The 19,367-nt window shown below is 33.7% G+C and overlaps 2 protein-coding genes and 1 pseudogene across 3 annotated transcripts; 1 reads left to right on the top strand and 2 right to left on the bottom strand.

Annotated features, from left to right (window-relative positions):
- Window positions 1–1,997: 1,997 nt before the first annotated feature.
- LOC147286860 (phosphoserine phosphatase, chloroplastic-like) lies at window positions 1,998–5,299 on the bottom strand. Of its 2 annotated transcripts, XM_086241201.1 has the most exons (7): window positions 4,809–5,299; window positions 4,332–4,464; window positions 4,144–4,251; window positions 3,233–3,326; window positions 2,682–2,831; window positions 2,554–2,607; window positions 1,998–2,278 (listed from the first exon to the last, which is right to left on the bottom strand). In XM_086241201.1, the coding sequence occupies exons 1-7, from the start codon at window positions 5,041–5,043 to the stop codon at window positions 2,138–2,140; spliced, it is 915 nt and encodes a 304-aa protein (XP_086097327.1). In that variant the 5' UTR covers window positions 5,044–5,299; the 3' UTR covers window positions 1,998–2,137. The 2 variants fall into 2 exon arrangements, with proteins under 2 accessions (XP_086097327.1, XP_086097328.1); XM_086241202.1 differs by lacking the exon at window positions 2,554–2,607.
- Window positions 5,300–5,438: 139 nt separating this feature from the next.
- Window positions 5,439–8,006, top strand: LOC147286859 (respiratory burst oxidase homolog protein F-like; annotated as a pseudogene).
- Window positions 8,007–8,555: 549 nt separating this feature from the next.
- Window positions 8,556–12,331, bottom strand: LOC147286858 (elongation factor). The gene is given in 3 exon segments (XM_086241129.1): window positions 8,556–8,948; window positions 8,950–9,101; window positions 11,843–12,331. Coding segments are annotated over 3 exon segments (270 nt in total). The 5' UTR covers window positions 11,925–12,331; the 3' UTR covers window positions 8,556–8,912.
- Window positions 12,332–19,367: the final 7,036 nt, after the last annotated feature.

Genomic DNA, 19,367 nt, shown 5'->3' with positions numbered 1-19,367 from the left:
TTTCAACCTCACTCTCATAACTAAACTTTAAACTCTAAACTAATTTTTGTCCTCATATCATCCAATTAAGATTGTTTTGACGAATAAAGAGTCAAATCGTTATTTGGGAACCTTTAAACGAGGGTTGTGTGTAAACTTTTTTGTGTTATGAACGCTATGAACGAATCTGGATTCGCGCAGTGTTCAGTGGACCAGTGCCGAACATTTGCATTATGTTCGGTAGGCACCTGCTGAACATTTGCTTTATATTCAACAGGTGCCTACCAAATAATGATAGGATGTTCGGCAGGTTCCTACCGAACGATGATTGTGTGATAATTTTAGATATTTTTGCATCATTCGGTAGGCATTTGTCGAACATCCTATCATTAGTCGGTGGGCATCTGCCGAATATAATGCATATGTTCAGCAGGGGTTTGCCGAACATAATACAAATGTTCGGCACTGGTCCACCGAACACTATGCGAACCCAGATTTACTCAAGCTTTTAATACCCATGAAAAATTGGCACACATACCTTATTTGGAGCCTTGAAAATAATGATTTGACCCTCCATTCGGGTTAAAGCACTTGATTGAATGATATGAGGTCAAAATTTTGATTAAGATTAGAGTTTGGTTATGGAGGTAGTTGAAGATGAAGATATGATATTGGGTATAGAAAGAAACAAAGGTTTTTTTTTTTTTTTTTTTAAGTTGCATTTGTTCTCAATGGTCATTTCATCATAGTACATAATTGTCCATTCATAATTAAAAATTTTGTTGGGTAAAATAAGAAGAATGTTGGGTATGAATAGAATTTCCTTTTTTTTTTTTTTATTAATAATAAAGTTGATAAATGTTTAATCTTGGATCGGTCATTTTGAGTTCTCATCTCTTTTATTCATTTATCAAAAATAAAAAATCTCTTTTTACTCTTTTTTTGTTTTTTGGTAATGATCTCTTTATTCATTTAAAAAACATATATAGATTTTGCGAAAGTGACATATATTTACACGGGCTTCCAATGTGAATTTTTATAAATACAAACATGCAGACAATTCTAAACATGCAATGAATACGATTTTTATAACATGCAATGAATACAATTTTAAACATGCAATTTTTGTAAACAAGCAGATAATTCTAAACATGCAATGAATACAATTTTTATGACTACAAACATGCAGGCAATCTATCATAACACCATCATAATTATGCATTGACCTCTCATAATTCTAAACATGCATTGACCTATCATAATTCATGTTATTGACTTCCTATTGATGTCTTTAGAAGGGAATCCAACCATTGACCTATCATAATTCTAAACTATTACCTAATTAAGGAGTGTGATTCATTTTATTTACTCATTTTCTATTCTATTATCTTTTCTTTTCTTTTTCACTATTAACATATCCACTTATTTTCTTATTGCTGTAATTTTGGAATACTTTCTATTTTCAAATATGAAGTTTTTAATATCAATATATTTTAATATATATTTTGAAGAAAATTAGTGTCTATTATTGACAATTACAAAATAGTTTTATAATATTAGACCAGTAAAATACGGAATTACATTGATATAATTGTCTAATGAGGACCCTTCAAATGAGGTTAAATGGTTTTTAACATGTTTAACTTTTTGCTGGAATGATGCTTGAGTAAAGACTTACAAAATATACGCTCTAATCATATATCGAAATGATTGTTTGCGCAAAGATGAAAGGAATAGTTTAACAATGTTGCAATAAATTATAAAAACTGTACTTGAATTATGATGATATTGATACTTGTCAATATTCCCTTTAATTATAAGCCATTTATTTCATAAATAAACAATGACATTGATATATATATACATTTTTTTTTTATAGGAGATGAATGAGGCGGGGACTAGACCAATTCATGAGTTGGCCAACCACCAGCTTTTGATTAATAGGAATTTAAGTACCCCAAGCCCAGTGGATGGAACTTGCTTGTCCACTCCTCTCCTTTATGAATAAGGATGAACAATGGATTGAAATCAAACTCGTTATTCATCTTCTTATGAGTTTTATACACAACCTTGTAAAAATAAGAACAATGTAACTATATAATGCAGCAATGCAGGGCCAACAGAGAAACAATAGCACAAAATAAAGAATGACTAAGGCTCAAAGGAGTACAGGCTCTTCCAAGGAACTTATCAAGTCTTCGAAATTAAAAACAAGCCAATCGGTCTTTTTTGCAACAGCCTCTCGAAGTTGAACACCAGCATAACAAAAGAACAAGTCAGCACCTCCAGGTTGACGGGCCTGGATATAGAGAGAAACAATATTGGATAGAGAACTTCATGTGTCCGCTTAAAGAAAAGATTATTACATTAATCATGCTTAGTTATCAGAGAAATGTACATGACACTTCACTAATTTTGACAACCGTCCTAAAAAAGTTGATTTCAATTGACAGAATATGAAAGGATCCTGATTCTTGGCCCTTCCTTTCTTTTGCCCCAGAATATTGGACCAGTCTACTATCAGGTTGTTTTAGAATTATCATTTAGTTGTAGGCGTTTGAATAATTTACTTACCTCAAGATCAGTCGCACCATCTCCAATCATGACTACTTTCTTGTAATTATGAGCCTGGAAAACCAGTTTAATATATAAGCTTTGCAAGCAACACACTAGACAAATTGAACAAAAGGCTAAAGACCAACCTTCCTTATTTGTTGAACTGCAGTGGCTTTTCCTCCACTCCTAGAAGTGGGCTCATTTTTGTCAAAACCCAGAAACTCCCCAGAACTTCCAAACAGCAGTTGATTGGCAAACACATTTTCAGGTGGTATCCCAAGAATTGATGCAACAGGCTTTAGAAGAAGTTAACTTGGTTAATAATTACAATATAAGGTGAGGATTTGAAATTTCAATTTATTCTCCATCATACGCTAATTCTATATTTATCTATGAGATCACGTGTAGGAAGCTCTATATGAGTCTCATAACAATGAAAACACCCCCCAAAAATAATGGAGATTCAGTCAGTTTAAGCACATGGCGTTTTTTAAATTGTCTATGGATGGAGCCTACTTGTCTGGAGAGTTGCCAATATGTAGGCCTATAACACTATTCAATATCATCAAGATGAAATTACTACAAGTGACTCCGTTTATATTTGACTGAGTAATAATAATCTTCTACTGAAAAATGATAAATTAGACAAAAAAGTAGCAATAGAACAGAGATGCTCATTTATTATTCAGAAACATACTTTGATCATTTGGCGGAAGCCTCCAGAGACCAGGTAAACGTTGGTGCTATTAGCCTTCAGCTTCTTGACCAACTCATCCATGCCAGGAGAAATCCTACATAAAATGTACACTAAGACTAGATTTAGAAAAATTTTGGTCATCAAATTCCCAGAACTGCAAATAGTAATCAGACTCCAAATCATTTCATTTCTGCCCTCTCACCAACATCCCTTAATCAGACTCCAAATCATTTATAAGCATATATAAATATTGGAAGATCATTATTTTGGCTTAACAGTGTAGAAGAACTATTATATCAGGCAATCAGGCCATTATAATAATGACCATTACTCAATGGCTTTGCTTAAAACAGGTACTCCAAAATCTTGGCCCTGAGACTTCAGAATTCAGGGACAGTTACAGAGTTCTCTTTTGAGAAACCTGAGAATATTGGTCCATGCATAACATTTTTTCAAACTGTGTCACAGAAGATTTCAAGTAAAATCTTTTCATGATTTTAGATATAAAGTACATAATGTACATATCAGTTGGCAAAATTCCAAGCTGACTATTTCAAAATAAAAATAAAAAGACCAGGGAAAACAATAGAAGAAATGGTTAAGTAATTGACGTGCTTGTCCATGCTGTAAAGCAGCAGGTACCAGCAGACCTGAAGGAAAATAAGTCCAGGATTGCAATTATAACATTCAGGTTACCCTATTTTCTTATACGCTATCATAAAAATATCTCATTTCCATCTTTTGGTAATAACGAAAATATTTTCATCTTAAACTACTACCAACTTGTGTCTTCAAATTCTATGCAAAACACAATACATCTTTCAAAATTTATGAAGACCAAAAAACACACCCCCAGTTAAGCAAACAAGAAGGCAACATATACTCAAGAGAACTAAAAGAAGAACTCCTACCTTGGGGGTCTCTTTTCAAGAAAATCTTGGACTTGAGAAAGGGAAGGATTGAACAAAGATAGTCTGGCAGCCAAAGCATCCTCAAAAAGTACTGAACCATTCATTGCCCTAGCAAGAATGGGAACTGCAATCAGAGCCGAAAATTCTACAATAAACAAATGAAAGAAATTCCAATAACTGGCTCCAACCTAGCAGTCCATTCTGCAACAGCCTTTCCAGCTCCACAAAATTCTGCAAGTTCATCAATGCCCTCATCGAGGCAAACCGTGCTATCCACATCGAAGCACACCGCATCAGCACTTCTCCATACATCAAGGACCTCTATAAACATTAAAATAAAACCATCAACCAAGTCCATATGGTTCTGAAAGTTTCATGACTAATCTCTTTTTATCTTCTTCCTTCTATTTCTAATTTTTAAATTTCAACAACCCAATCCATAAGCTCATACTCCTGCCTAAGTGGGGCAATGGTTCTTTAGTCTTTGAACATCAACTCCAAACTTAATTTAAGTGTATCAGTTCAATGCTCCAACAAGCTATAGTGCCACACTTTGTACCAACTAAATAGTTAATATACATATATTTTTCAAAACTAAGTTTTCAGCTCCAAACAATCAAAATACCATACTAAATTCACAGTGAAGATTCAGCCAATCAGATTACCTTTGGGTGGTAGCCTGTTGTCAAAGTGGCTCAATGTGGAGGAGGCTTCTAATGGTTGAGTTGAAGCAGCAACTGGGTTGAATAATTTGGAATTTCGTTCCATCCCAACTTGACTTGTATTTCTATACAAACTTTTTGCAAATCGCAGTGAGACTGTAGGAATGGAAGGAAGGTCATTTTGCCTAAAATGAGTACGAATTGGGGTGATTCGTGACGAACCCAGCAACCCTTCCATTAATATCCGTCTCCAACAAATCAAAAATAACAATCATAAGAAAAAGATATCCTGAATAATACTAACATTACAATCACTTTTTCTGTTCAATTAACAAAAACTCAGCGACCCATCAAGTGTGATAGAGACAGATAGAGGCAGGCGACGGTGGTGAGACTCAGAGAGCTGGAACCGATGGAGGTGGTGGGGTGTAAACGGCGTCGGAGATGATGGGCTTCTGGGAGGCGATTGATAGCAGAGAGAGAGAGAGAGAGGCAAATCTAGCTCTCTGCGTAGGGATCCAGTGTGATGGGATGCATGATAACCTCATGCACCCTAAATCTATCGGTCCACATTAATTAACTTATTAAAATAAATAATAAAATTTTTAAAAATCGGTTTGGTATCAGTAACTGATGGTTTGGGATACCAAAAACCGTTCTGAACTTGGTCAAGATCGGTTCGGTTCGGTTATACTATCGCTATCGAAAGTTTAAAAAACATAACCAAACCAAACGGTTCGGTTTCGGTTGATTTTTTTAGTAAAAAATCTCACCCCTCCCTGAAATTCAACATGGCTCTAGTTCTCCTCCCTGTTTGTCATAATACAATTACGTGGCTTCACAAGAGCCGTTCGATAAGCTCAATCATTCCATTTAATGAAGGTATCAACTTCCACAAGGTAATTCGGCTAATAGCTTAGCTTTGGTGGTAGAACACTTACCTATGACTATAACTAGGATTCGACAAATGCTATAACTAAGAATCTTTTAGTTTTGTTATGCAATGCTATAAATTTCTGATGTGGGATTCTTTTTTGGTCTGAGATGTGGGATTCTATCCTCAACATTAACAATCACAATGCAACATTATGTATTGCAGGCTATACTTACGTTTGTGGTGTATGTGTGGCTGATTGCAGGAGGGATAGTAGTTGGAGTTATCCAACATGGTGGTGCTCACCTTGCTTGTGATTTAATGTTAAGAATCTGCTTAAGCAGGCATGGATGTACATTGTCATTCCAGTTCTGTTATATACCGGAGAACGAGTTTTTCGAGCCATAAGATCAGGATTTTATGAGGTGGAAATTTTGAAGGTATATACCAATACTACAACACCCTTGTTAATCTGAGGTATGGTAAAGCTCCATTAATTGACAATTGTTGCAATAGCAACTAGTTGGGAATCCAACCCTCTGTTTACTTTTTTTTGTGTCACCAATTATGCAGGCAAGTATTTAAACTATTTATCCAGGAAAAGTTGTGTTCCTCAAATTGCAAAAACCAAAAGGTTTTAGGTACCTGAGTGGCATGTACATATTCATTCAGTGCCCTCAAATTTCACCATTTGAATGGTATGTCTGTATTGCACTTCTCTAAGAATTCATCTGTATCAGAATTCTGTTATCAACCAAAAGTTACTTCGGATGCCCATAAATTGAACTTTCCAAATTAGCAACTAGGCCAATGTATTTTGAATTCTGTTTTTTCTCTTCTTTCTTCATTGTCAGGCACCCATTTTCCTTAACTTCAGGACCAGAAGATGATTACCTAAGTGTGCATATTAGAACTGCTGGAGACTGGAGTTACCAAATATACAGTCTTTTCCAAGAGGTAAATGTTGGGAATATTAATGAAAAGACTCGATTCCAATTCCAAATCTCAATTCATTTTGGATACAATGCTTCAAAATTTCAGGGATTGTTCTTTTGAACTTATACAGGCAACACTGTCTGGAGTCGAGGGTTATCCTAAAGTATACATTGACAGGCCCTATGGTGCTGCCTCTCAAGTCTCAAGACCATGTCAAGTATGATATTATTGTTCTAATTGGTCTAGGCATAGGTGCTACACCTTTCATTAGCATCCTCAAAGATGTTGTCAATGGTGCTGAAAAATCACGTTGTGATCATGTAACATTTCTGGCTTGGTTATTGGTTATACTTTGTGTTTCATTTGAGAAAATTGATCTCCAAGCTACTTACTTTTCAACAATTAACAAACTCCTCTCTTGGGTATCTTAAACTAGACTGGTTGCAGAGAATGCAGCATAAGAAAGGCTCCATTGAAAGCCTATCTTTATTGGGTTACAAGAGAACAAAGTTCCTTTGACTGGTTTAGAGACATCATGAAGGAAATATCAAACTCAAACTAAAAGCAGGTACAACCCAAAGGTTAACTTTAATTGTATGTCTTCTTCTATGAATAAGTTTTACCTTTCTAATTACTTTTGGTGATCACCCTTTCAGTCTGTTGTAGAGATGCACAGTTTCTTAACTTGTGTATATCAAGAGGTGGACGCACACTCAGTTTTGATAAGCACTATACAAGCATTGCATCATGCCAAAAATGGTATTGACCTTGTCTCCCGGACACCGGCAAGTACTGTGTCACAATGACTAATCATAATACATGACCTGCATAATCAGTTAGAGGCTTAGAGCAACCTGCACGCTTAAATGTATGTCATAGACCCTTTCTTTTTATCCCTCTTATGGTGTTAAAAGAGTGTCCTAACCAAAGGTCAGCAGGGCATCACTCTAAAGCTATTTCATAGAGAAAGCAGATGTGTTGCTTCAGATGCTGGCTTTATAGAAAAGAGTGGTCTATGTTGTTTCTGCTGTTAGGAAGATAGAAGATAATAGTTTTATAGTAAAATTAAAACCTTGGCAATACTGCATGTAGTTCTAGAGAATCAGTAGCCTTAGCAAAAAAAGAAAGGAATCCACTGGCAGAAAATGATTCTGGATAATTTCTTGGTGTTTTAAAAAGTTTTAACAGCATGTTTCTGATGTCTAGATGCAGATAAAGTTTAGAAAAACTCAGGTTTATTACGCTGCTGAGGTGAAGCGATCAGTTGAATAATATGTACTTATTGACTGAGTGAATAAGACATCTGTTCTCATTTCTAGTTATTTTGTTCATTTGTGTTCATTTTGGATGCTGCTTCGTCACCCCAATTTGATTCATCAGCAGGCCTTTGATTAAGCCTGTTGATGTGTGTAGAGTTGTGTCAATATTCAAGTGTCATATCTTGCTTGTAGGCATCTAGGTTTCTGTATTGTTAATTGAAACTCATTAATCTACAAGCACCAATCATTTTGCCAACCATGGATGACATGCTCAAATTTGAACAGATGGCTATATCTTTCCTCTTGTTAAGGAGGTTTTGTGTTCATCTACTAAGGGTTCGTGGTCATTCCCATCATTTGTTAAAATGAACTAATATGTGATACCAATAGTTTGTTAATCAACAAAAGAACCACTATTCAAAGATGTTTGTTTGCGCTTCATATAAGCATTACAAAATTGATCTAAGGCCCCTTATTTTTCTTTGAAATGTGATTGAGAGACTGACTGGATTCAATTGGATACAATATGTATGTCATTTGCTGCGATAGTCTTGTCCTTTACAACTTTACATTAATCCCCTCGAAGATTAAATTAATGTATTGGACTCCAGGTTCAGAGGGAATGTGCGTGTTCAATATAAACCTTTTGCAAATAGTGCAAAGTTAAACTCAGTTAGGATATATAGAACTCCCCACATATATACATTGCATTACACAGAAAATGGGAAAAATGGTCTCTCCAGGGAGGCTTTTTGAACTATCTGCTTTCTTTTCTGGTTTTCAGGGAAAATTATTATTATATTTACAAATGACTGTCTCTGGTAGTACTCATTTACTCACAATAGAGGTAAACTTGTTACATATTTCATCTTATAGTGTGTTTGAGCCTTTGACACCTGCAGATAGCTAGAAGTTCTGTACCATGCCACTGCAATCTTGGCAACTTGACTGTAAAAATATGATGCCAATGTCTTGTTAGACAGCAGCAACACATTATTATCATTATTATAGTATGTGACTGGCTGGGTCTCAAATTTTTTAAGCATATGATGAGGCTTTACTATGGTTTAGACCATTCAAAAACTCTCCAGAAGGGTCTTTGTTTGCGTTTGGGGTGGTGGTGATGACTTATCAGCTCTGTTTCTCTACTCAGCATCTGCCACATCACCTGCACATCTTGATAGCCACAGGTTTGTACATCATCATGAAGCTTCAAAAGCCCAGCACCTGCTCAAAATAGCACCATGGAAGGACTTGTAAGTAATCACTTTTACACCGTTAGAAAACCATGGTACCCCAAAAACTTAAACTCTCAGAGATACTGACATACACAAACAAATTGAATTGGGGGATGGAAGATTTGAACCTATGACCTCTTGTAAAGAAGGCTTTGATACCATGTTAGGCAATCATTGTACTCCAAAAGCTTAACTTGTTAGGAAATTTACCAATAATGTATATCAAACTAACATCAACAAGCAAAGTTAAAGTTAAAATAAAAATCTTGAAGAGCAATTTAAATGAGGCCATGCTACCACTTACTGACCACAAAACCAAAGAAATAAAAGTGACAATTATCATAACGTCCCAGGTAGTTGGAATATCATCTTATTAATCTGGTATAAGATTCTTTCTGGTTTAGTGGTTCAAATAACAAGATCAACCGTGGACCATGATCTGGGACTAGAATAATATGCTAATGTGGTTTTCAGGGTCAGGCCTTTATTTTAGTGATTTAGACATCAAGGTTGCATCAATAAAGAATCAAAGATGGTGATCCTATTTTTAGGCCTCAGCTTTCGGCCCAAAGACAAAACAAAAGATTGGTCACCACTACCTGTATAGTGGTATGAGTTGGAAAATAGGCATAGGAATGGTCCATAAAAGTAGGCCGATCACTTTGAATGGCATGAGTTAATAACTATTTAGGTTATTCCGTACAATCACACACTTTGTTGTGTCTTATAGTACTCAATTTAGTCTAGTGGGTAGCACACCCACCACCAATGGGATATTTTAATTTATGCACCCATGTTCCCTTTTTTTGGGCCTATTAAGAACCTAAAAGAAAATATCAAAACACTGCTTTACAAATTTTTGAAAGGTTTGGTTGGATTCATTATTACTTGTTATGATGGGAAAACTTCTCATATGATGGAATCTAAACTTGTTTTCTCCAAGTAGCATAAAGTTTATTTCCATTAGATAAATAGCAGTTTATATTCATAATAGTAAATCTCTTAGAAGAAGAAACACTAGAACCAGAACAAATAATTAGGGTATTAAGGAATAACATAGATGTAAGGATTGACAATTATTGATTAGTATGGATGCAAGAGTGGATCCACACCAATCAATGGTTCAAGTCAAGCCTATGGGGTTAGCGGCTAGCCCAAGTAGTGAAGGTGGGTAAAGTTAAAGTTAGAATTAAGTTATCAATATAACAAAAAATAATGGTTCAAAGTCACACACACACTTAACATCTTTTTCCATGTATAGTTGAAAAAAAAAAATTCTGAGATAAGAAAATTTCAAGAATCCAGAAAACAGTAGGTTTGCATCTAGAATTCACTGCACCAGCACACCTTGACACCTAGCAAGAAAACTGGATGACGCAAACTTCAACTTTTAAGCAGACTATAAAATTTGCAGATTTAATTGGTAAGAAAAAACAATTTGCTGGGTGGGGAGGCTCGATGATTTCTTTAGTAGATGTGAACTCACATGAAAAAGCAGCACATCACAAATAATACCCATTTTTATTAGGCTAAATGGAGTAACAGTAAGCTCCAATTACCACCCCTTAATTAAATATTAAAAAGACTGAAAAAAACAAACTCATCCCATAACACTTGAGCGATGACTCATATGGTTTTGTCATCAAATTAATTAATTTATGGTCTGTTGGATTATAATATAATTAATAAAATTGATTGCTGATTTTGACATATTCAAAGAAAGGGACTGACATATATATAAATATGATATTTACAAATATATATGTTAAAATCAAGCTAGGTAACCTAATATTGAATTATTTATCATCTAGGTAAATAGAGAACTTGATGACTCATCATTATTAAATGATTTTGCCTCTTATAGAATTGTTTATGGCCTTTTGTAGAGTTTTTGCTTGTTGTAGATGTTAAAAGAATCTAGAATATAAAATAGTTAAGAGTTAAGAATACCACCTTCTTGATTAGGGAGATGAAAAACTCTAATGAAAATTCTTATACTATGATTATGTGATTAAAGAAGAAGAAGGTTGTTAAGATAATTCAAAATATTGCTGATACAGAAGGGACCACGCCTCCAAAAGTAGGGGAGGGCCGGAGGGGTGGTGCTAAGAGTGAGAGAGAGAGAGAGAGAGAGAGAGAGAGAGAGAGACAATATTGGTGGCCAAAAAACTATACTAAGTTATTAAAATATTTCTCAAAAAAAAAAAAAAAAACAAGTTATAGAAATAAAATAAAATTCCAGCACTATTATTGCTAATTGTAAGTCATTTGTAACACTAAAGAACCTGTTTATTTATTTACAACAAACAGTTTGAAATACAAAGAGAAAATAATGAAAAAATTGGTTCTTTGAAGGGAATGAAAAGAAGGGAAAGAGAATATACAAATTAATAAAAAATGAGGAAATTAAAGGAAAGATAATAAAACAAAAACAGAACAAAATTTGGGATATGCATAAATTAGCTTATCTGGTACTGAAACTTTTTTGAGCCATTCATCGCCAAATTTGGCAAGTGAAAAATCTTATTCCAGGACAGGATATATAGAGAGAGTCAGAGAGAGGCAAGAATTGGTGAAATTATCAAAAAAAGAAAAAGAAATGGGTTATGTGGGTTGTGGGGTTGGGATTGAATTCCAAGTAAAACATATATATACATGATATATGATAAAAGAAGAAAATAAAACAAAAGTGATGATGATGATGTATATGTTGAATGAATTAAGACTGACCATTTTTGCGAGCCTTAACACGAGTAGAGACAGCAAGGCAGATACGGCGGACAGGGAAGATCATTTTGTGCCAAAACTCCATCAACCTCTCTTTGATTTTGATAACCTTCACTTTCTTTCTGCCTTTCTTTTTGTTTTTCTGCCTATTACTATTTTTGTTATTACCCCCACTACTCACTCTAATCGCTATGCTCCTTAACCCGGCCAGACCTGCACTACTCGATCACAACTCCTTAATCCTCTACCAATATATATAGTTTTCTCATATACACCCTCTGATCATCATATGCATCACCACCTCTCTCTCTCTCTCACTTGCTACTAGTCTCAGCCACTTAATGCAGATGGGTTAGTGTTTTTTGGGAGAGAATTGAGATGGAAATGATGATTTTGCAGAGAGCTTAGAGCTGAAAAAGAGAGAGGGGTTAGAGGGAGAATTGTAGAGAGGTGTTGAAAAGTATAGTGGGTAGCTGCTGCCCAGTCGTTTGTCTGTTATAGGCTCTCTAATAAGTGCACCGACACAGCCATGCCCACTGCTTATTATTCTTTATTAATGGAAGATTTACTTTATTATAAAGACTTTTACGTATGTGTATGTTATATGTATGTACAAGTCTAATCTATTAAAAATTACTGTTTGTTTGTTTTGTTTGTTTGTTCACTTCTTCTTCTCTACGTACGTCTTGTTTATGTAAAAGTTGAAAATGACTTTATCCAATTGTGTAGGCTAAATATTACAAGGGGAGCTAGCAAAAAGAAAATTAATGAAAAAGACATGCAATAACATAACTGATATATATATATATATATGAATCACATTGATACCTAACTGTCTCTCTTCTTTGTATGAAAAGGTATTAGGATTCTTTCTTAGCAGGAAGAGTTTTAGCTCAAATAAAAGAGAGATTTCATGGACAATACTTCTACCATATATATGATTTCTGCATACATTCTTGGAGAGTCTAAGTAGTCAGGGGGATTTTAGCTTTTAAGTGATGGACCATTTTACCCTCACGTTTGTGACAAAACTTTGAGTCTTTTATGCTCTCTCAGATTAAAGAAGGAAAAAAAGTACTTTGCATTATTAATTAACACCGACATGTATTTACTGCATGTTTTACTTTTCTTAACTTAAATTGTTTTTCCTTACATTTATTTTTTCAATAAAGGGCATCGTTGAATTTTCAAAGTCACGCAAAATTAAATTCTTAACTTCTCCTTTTATGAGAGGGAGAGAGAGAGAGAGAGAGAGGGAGAGAGAGAGAGAGAGAGAGAGAGAGATCTAGGGGTTATGTATGAGAATAATTTTAGCCACTAGCTGCATTAACAGGATTGATCCATGGACTATTAGATAGATACATATAATGTAATTAATTAGAAAATTGATTGTTAGTCTAGTCAGATTCTTAACTTGACGATTGTAAATTGTTGCACAGTTGCGTGTGAATAAAGTATAGGAAAGATAAATGGGGTAGGTGATTACTTTGTGACTAACTTTATTATAGTAATTGTCTATATTTGGCATTAAAACTCTCTTTGGTTGGTAAAAAGTGGTGTTTTTGTCACCTCTTTCTCTACTCACCGGTCATCACAGCTATATAGGTTTTCCCACCTCTAAACTAATCAATATACCAATCCATTTCTTAATTAAATTCAATATATATTCGGAAAATACCCTTAATATTTTAATTTAGTTTATTTCAATTTTGAACGGCCATGTCTCATAAAATGCTTTTAACCCTGAAATTTATTTTATTCCAACATTGTTGGCCTCGAGGCGGATCGAGAGACCTTTCAACAAGTGGTCATTTGATGGCCTTTGGTGCAGAGGTTGGTCAAATTACCCAAGTCACAATTATTATTTTTTATTGTTTTCTTTTAAAGTAATTTTTACTAAGAGTAATAAATTTGTAATAAACAAATTCATTAAAAAGTGGGTAACAAGATGGAGAGACATTAGGACTACTAAAAGTATGAACCATAGCCATGGCAGGGGATTTAGGGACATTTGGATATATTAAAAGCAGTGATAGGGATATCAATTTTGTATCTCAAATTTAGATCTTAAAAAATAAGTCAATATTTTATTGATTCTCATATAGGCTAAGTAGAAAGTGATATAACTCACTATGAGGTTTATTTATTTTATAAAAAGTAAAATATTAATACGTGTAATGACAAATTATTTAAAATTCAAATTTGGTATACAAATTTAGGATCAATTAATTTTACTTGTATTGTATTGTTATAGACATATAAATCTCCCTCAAGGAAGTTTTGGATTCAACTGAACTTCAATTTATAAATACCATTTGGTATTCTTGTAAGTAACATACAAAGTTGAATGAAAGTGCAACACCTGTAACAAATTTAAAATTTTCTTCCTATTTCTTATTAAGCTTTTTGAAAGTTCCATCATTTTGCTTTTGTCGGGTTCTAAATTTGGGTTCTTTATTTTTTTTCTTTTTTATTGCATTTTAACATGTGACGTTGTGAGTAAACAAACCAAACGAAAGAGTCCATTCAAATTTTCGAAGGGGGTGGTTTGATTGTCAAAAAGAAAAGACAAAAGAAAAAAAACAAAAAAGAGGGCGGTTTGATTGTTTGAATTTATTCCAACCATTTAACAGAAAAAAAAAAAAAATTCAAACAAAACACAGTAATAGCAACTCCAACAAGAATAGCTAAATTTCAGCTATATTTGTTTCAGCTAATCAGTTTTAAAATTTAATTTACTCCAACAATGTTCTATATTTTAGTTAATTTTAAAATATTTATTATTTTTCAAATTATAAAAAAGCCATAAATACCAAAAAACAAAAGTTGATAATAGCAATAAAGTCAAAATAATATCATTTTTAATGTAAAATGAAAGTTTAGTTAATAGCTACATTCTCTTTCCTTTTAGTTAGATTAAAATAAAAATTAATTACTCTGGGCTATTCTTTACTTATTGTTTGTAACATGTAATACATATATTTATAATATTTAACAATTAGGTCACTCGTAACTCTTATTTTCTTTCCCCAAGTATTGTCTCTATGTTCTCTTTCGCTCTCCTTCGCTGCAACTTTCTCGCCAGCTTGTGTGCGCGTTCGGCCATAGATGGTGACGAGAGGACCACCCCTGAGTTTCTCTCTCTTCCCTCTTCATCCCTGTGAGCTCGGAACACCTGGCAACCCCCAGAACCCGAGCCTAGCAATCCCATACCCGATCAGAGCCCTGGCGTTGACTCTGATCTCGGCATTGTCGCGACTTCCCACTACTTGGGTTTTGTTCCTCAAGTCACGGTGAGTCTTCCCATGGGTTTTGATTGCCCAGCAAACCACCACAATCGGAGAATCGAACCTCCAAAGGTCAGTGGCCTTTCTGTTGAATCTGGTGACTCAAATTCAAGGTTTTAGCCTTTGGCAGTGAGGGAGAGCAACACACCAAAGCCAAAGAACACTCCAAGTTCCTTACTATAACAACGCCCATAGAATTATCGGGGAAGCCAGCTCCACCCTTGTGTATTTCTTATCGGTAGCAGGTTCTTGATTTTTTTTGTTTAGCTCAGTTTCTAAAACTGCAAGTGAAACTATGAAACTGCATTTTATTTGAGTTGCAGACTTGCAATTGTAGTTACTAACTGTAAGTGAAACTGCAATTTATTGGAGTTGCAGACTTGCAGTTGCAGTTATTATAGATAGAACTGTAGAGATTGAACCTCTTTTTTTCGTTGTTGTTGTAGCAGTTGCAGAAGGATGCTTGAGAGTGAAGATGAACAGTTGTCGGTTAGGTAAAGTTGAAGAAGAAGATCAATTTGGCCACGAAAAGAAGGAGATCGATTTTAGAAGGTATCCGCATATTATGTTTTGGGCCGGTAGAAAGATGTCTGCAAGTTAATATAAATAGATTAAGTACTTTTTGATTAATATTTTACTTTATTAGTAACTTAATACCTTATAATTAACGAATTCTTTAAATAAAACAGTTGTTGGAATGAGTTTTTCTGAAAAATTCAATTTAAATAGTTAAGAATGAAAGTTTAACTAAGCTCTTGGAAGGATATAAAAATCAATAATGCTAGTTGTCCCACATTTTTTTTCCCACATTTGTATCCCACCTGATGTGTCATTATTTTACTGGATATGTATTTTTTTTTTCTTTTTTAGGTTTTATTTTTTAATTTGTAGTGTCCAATGTATGAATGCCATGTAAGATGGTATGAAATTGTGGTATAAAAATGTGGTAAGTGTAGCATTACTGTATAAAAATTAAATGAGAAATCTCTCCCTTTGTTTCGGCTTTAATCCATTCGTCAAATTCTAAATTGTAATCAATGAATTGTCTCCAAGAATTAGTGTCGGCAAGCTCTCCTCCACGTGTTCAATGTTCTATGGTGTGAAGAAGACTGGTCATCAGACGGAGCTGAAGCTTGACTTGAAAGGACATCCACCAATAGCAATGCAATACGTCACAATATTACTATGAATATATGTTCACCAAAATATATTAACAAAATAAAGTAACAGTGACCTATTTATTCAAATATTAACTTACATTCAACTTTATTTATTTATGATATACATACTTATGCGTGTATTACTCGCATATAATTTGATCACTATATTATTAGGGATAGATTTGTAATATTATATTTTTGATACAAATTTTCAATAAGGTTTATTCCATATAAGATTTTAACGATTCGAACCGTTTATTTTTTAGATTTTCGTTAAAGGATTATTCTTATAAATAATTAAGTAAATCGGAAATCATTTATCTAAAATATTAAATAATCAACAAAATAAACACTTGAAATGTTAACTATTTAATCTTATATGGTAAATGGTTTCTGATTTACTTAATTTTTTACAAGAATAATCCCTAATGGAGAACTAAAAAATAGACGGTTCGAATCGTTAAAATCTTATATGGAATGAGCCTCATTGAAAACTTGTGTCAAAAATATAATGTCATAAATCATTCTCCATATTATTATTGTTTGTGATATATAAGACGACTTTTATCTTACACGTATTGGTAGTGACGTTAATATTCTACGTGATTCAGAATATATATTATTTTTCTATTTTAAAATATAAAGTTGATTATATTAATGTTGTGAAATAATTAGGTAGTTAAAGTGGTTACCCCCAATCAATTTTGACAAAGTCTAGGCCTAGCATGCTCCACATCAATTCTTAAACTAAACTGAAGTAGACATTGGGCAATGCTATCAGTCATTGTTTTTGTGTATGTTGGGTTTTGAAGGAATTGATAGGATATTGAATGGACCCATTGAAAGGTTGTACGTAGTTGAACTTAATTTCAATATGGTGTCAAATTTCAAAATGTCCTGCTAAGAAGAGTCCAAGGATATTGATGTTAGGCCAGTTTGATTACTTCACTACATGAATTAAAGAGTTGAAGTTGTCAAGTTGGTACATGAATCAATATGACACTATAGCATCTATGAAAACATTTTGAACTAATTGTATTTTGGATAATGTTGAAGATGTCTGATTAAATGGAACTAAAGTCTTTTTAATTAGAAACTACTTTACACATACCATCATGACAATCAATAACCCCATGTGAATTGTACATGTTTGTTCTATGTATTGGTGGCGTCTATAAACTTTCATTCAGATTTGCATAGTTCATCTAAGTTCGCAAATTAAAATTTCTTAAAAGTATAAAAAGAAAGATACTACAGGAGTGGCATTGGTGTGGTGTTGGTCAAAACCCTTTTGATGTCAAAGTTTGAATAAGTGAAAGAGGAATTATAGTAGAGTTGTGCTTAGCATTTTTTTTTTTTTTGGGCAAGAGAGTTGTGCTTAGCATATATTCAAAAAAATAAAATCACATGAGTAACATTGAATTAATGATGGTTAAAGGTCAAACCATCATAATTAAGGACTAAACAATTTGGCCTACAAACATAAATTGAGGCTTGGCTAATGGATGGAACTAGCAGTGTTCTTCAGGAAGACAATAATGATGGAGTTCTGGAATTTAATTAAAGAGTGGAGGAAGCTGAAGTCTCACCACTCCTTCCAACTAAATTAGCATAGTGTAGAGAGAGAATTAATTTTACAACAACTTTATCAATGAGAAGTTGAGAACCCCTACCGTTTGGAGTTGGACCACCCCTATTTTGTCCAAGCAAAAGAATAGTGAAGTATCTTTCTTTCATGTCGTGAATGGTGTTCAAAATTCTAAAATTTCAACTTCACGATCATGAAACTTTCCTTATTGGGTTTATTATTCTTGAATTCAATAATGCCAAAACAATTTGGGGCAGCAGCAGCCTCACATCACAATTCACAATTGAGAATTTGAGAGGTGGCATAATGAAAAAGAGATCATAAAGCTAGCCTTTTGTCAAATGTGGGATATTATGTTAGCATCAAAGACAGTGAGCTCACAAGTGATGTCATCCCAACAAGTGGATATCATTTGCTTAATTTGAATGACAAATTAAACAGGGGATTCACCAGAACCACATCATTTCACACTTTGAGACAATGAGACCGACACCACAATATATATATATAACTCAATTCCTTACCAAATTATATTATATTATATATATTTTAGTGGAATTTTTTTTTCTTGCCAAATAATTTGACAACATATGTAAAACATTTATATTGTCAAACAATAAATCTAAATAACTGATTAAATTAACTCTTATTTAAATATGTGGTTTAATTTATAATCTGACATCATACATATCTTATTATGATAAGATAAACATTATCTAATATATTAGCATCTTTCCTTTTATCAAAGGCATCCATGCTTTAATTGAAAGCCAATGAGACAAGATAGCATGTACAATTAGTGCTCCCGTGTATCTTAATTTAGCATTTGCAAACGACTTTACCTAATATAAAGTGCTAACCATTGACACAAGTAATAGCAAAGACAGGTTTTTCACCGTTGCAAGTCACACAGGAAAGCTGATTTTATTTAATTAAAGCTTCTAAAAGATGCAATTATTCTTCAGCTGTTTCACGTTTAAGCATTAGATTCCATGAAAATGTGGATAATCTTCGATCTGCATAATGCATGCTTACTTTTTTTTGAATGCTTAAGTATTGGTGGCCTTGGTACCATGTAAGCAGCAGAAAAATGTCCAATTATGCTAGAGTCACAAAATTTGTTTACCAAATTGTGTGAGTAAATTATTAGAAATAAAAAAAGTTTCGGGTGGGTTGGCCAAGATTTGAATAATAAAACACCATCAAACTATTTGGTAAACAAATTTAACGACCTTAACAGTATGTTTAAACAGTTTTTGAGAAATATTAAACAAGTAATAATTTTAAGAGATGGATATAACTTAATCAAGGATTTATGCTCTTTGCCTATACATTCACAAGGTCAGAGGAATTAAGAAAAGGCCAAGGATAAAACAAGTTGATCGAATAGTCTTGATTATGCTTCCCTTTTTGACATTAATTTAACTTCAAGGAATATCGTAGTTGAAGATGATTATTAGTTAAATACTCGATGGATGAGCTAGCTAGGCTCC

Source organism: Dryas octopetala, chromosome 4, assembly GCF_963921425.1.
Source record: "Dryas octopetala chromosome 4, drDryOcto1.1, whole genome shotgun sequence".
In the NCBI taxonomy this organism is placed as follows: Eukaryota; Viridiplantae; Streptophyta; class Magnoliopsida; order Rosales; family Rosaceae; genus Dryas; species Dryas octopetala.
Note: the sequence above shows the minus strand (reverse complement) of the source record. Positions and strands in the feature narration are given on the sequence as shown.

Coding starts and splice junctions, on each gene's coding strand:
- LOC147286860 (XM_086241201.1), bottom strand. CDS start 5,043: ATGGAAGGGTTGCTGGGTTCGTCACGAATCACCCCAATTCGTACTCAT. Junction 2,832..3,232: donor GCTTCCGCCAAATGATCAAA/GTATGTTTCTGA, acceptor CTTCTTCTAAAG/CCTGTTGCATCAATTCTTGG. Junction 2,279..2,553: donor ATGGTGCGACTGATCTTGAG/GTAAGTAAATTA, acceptor CTCTATATCCAG/GCCCGTCAACCTGGAGGTGC.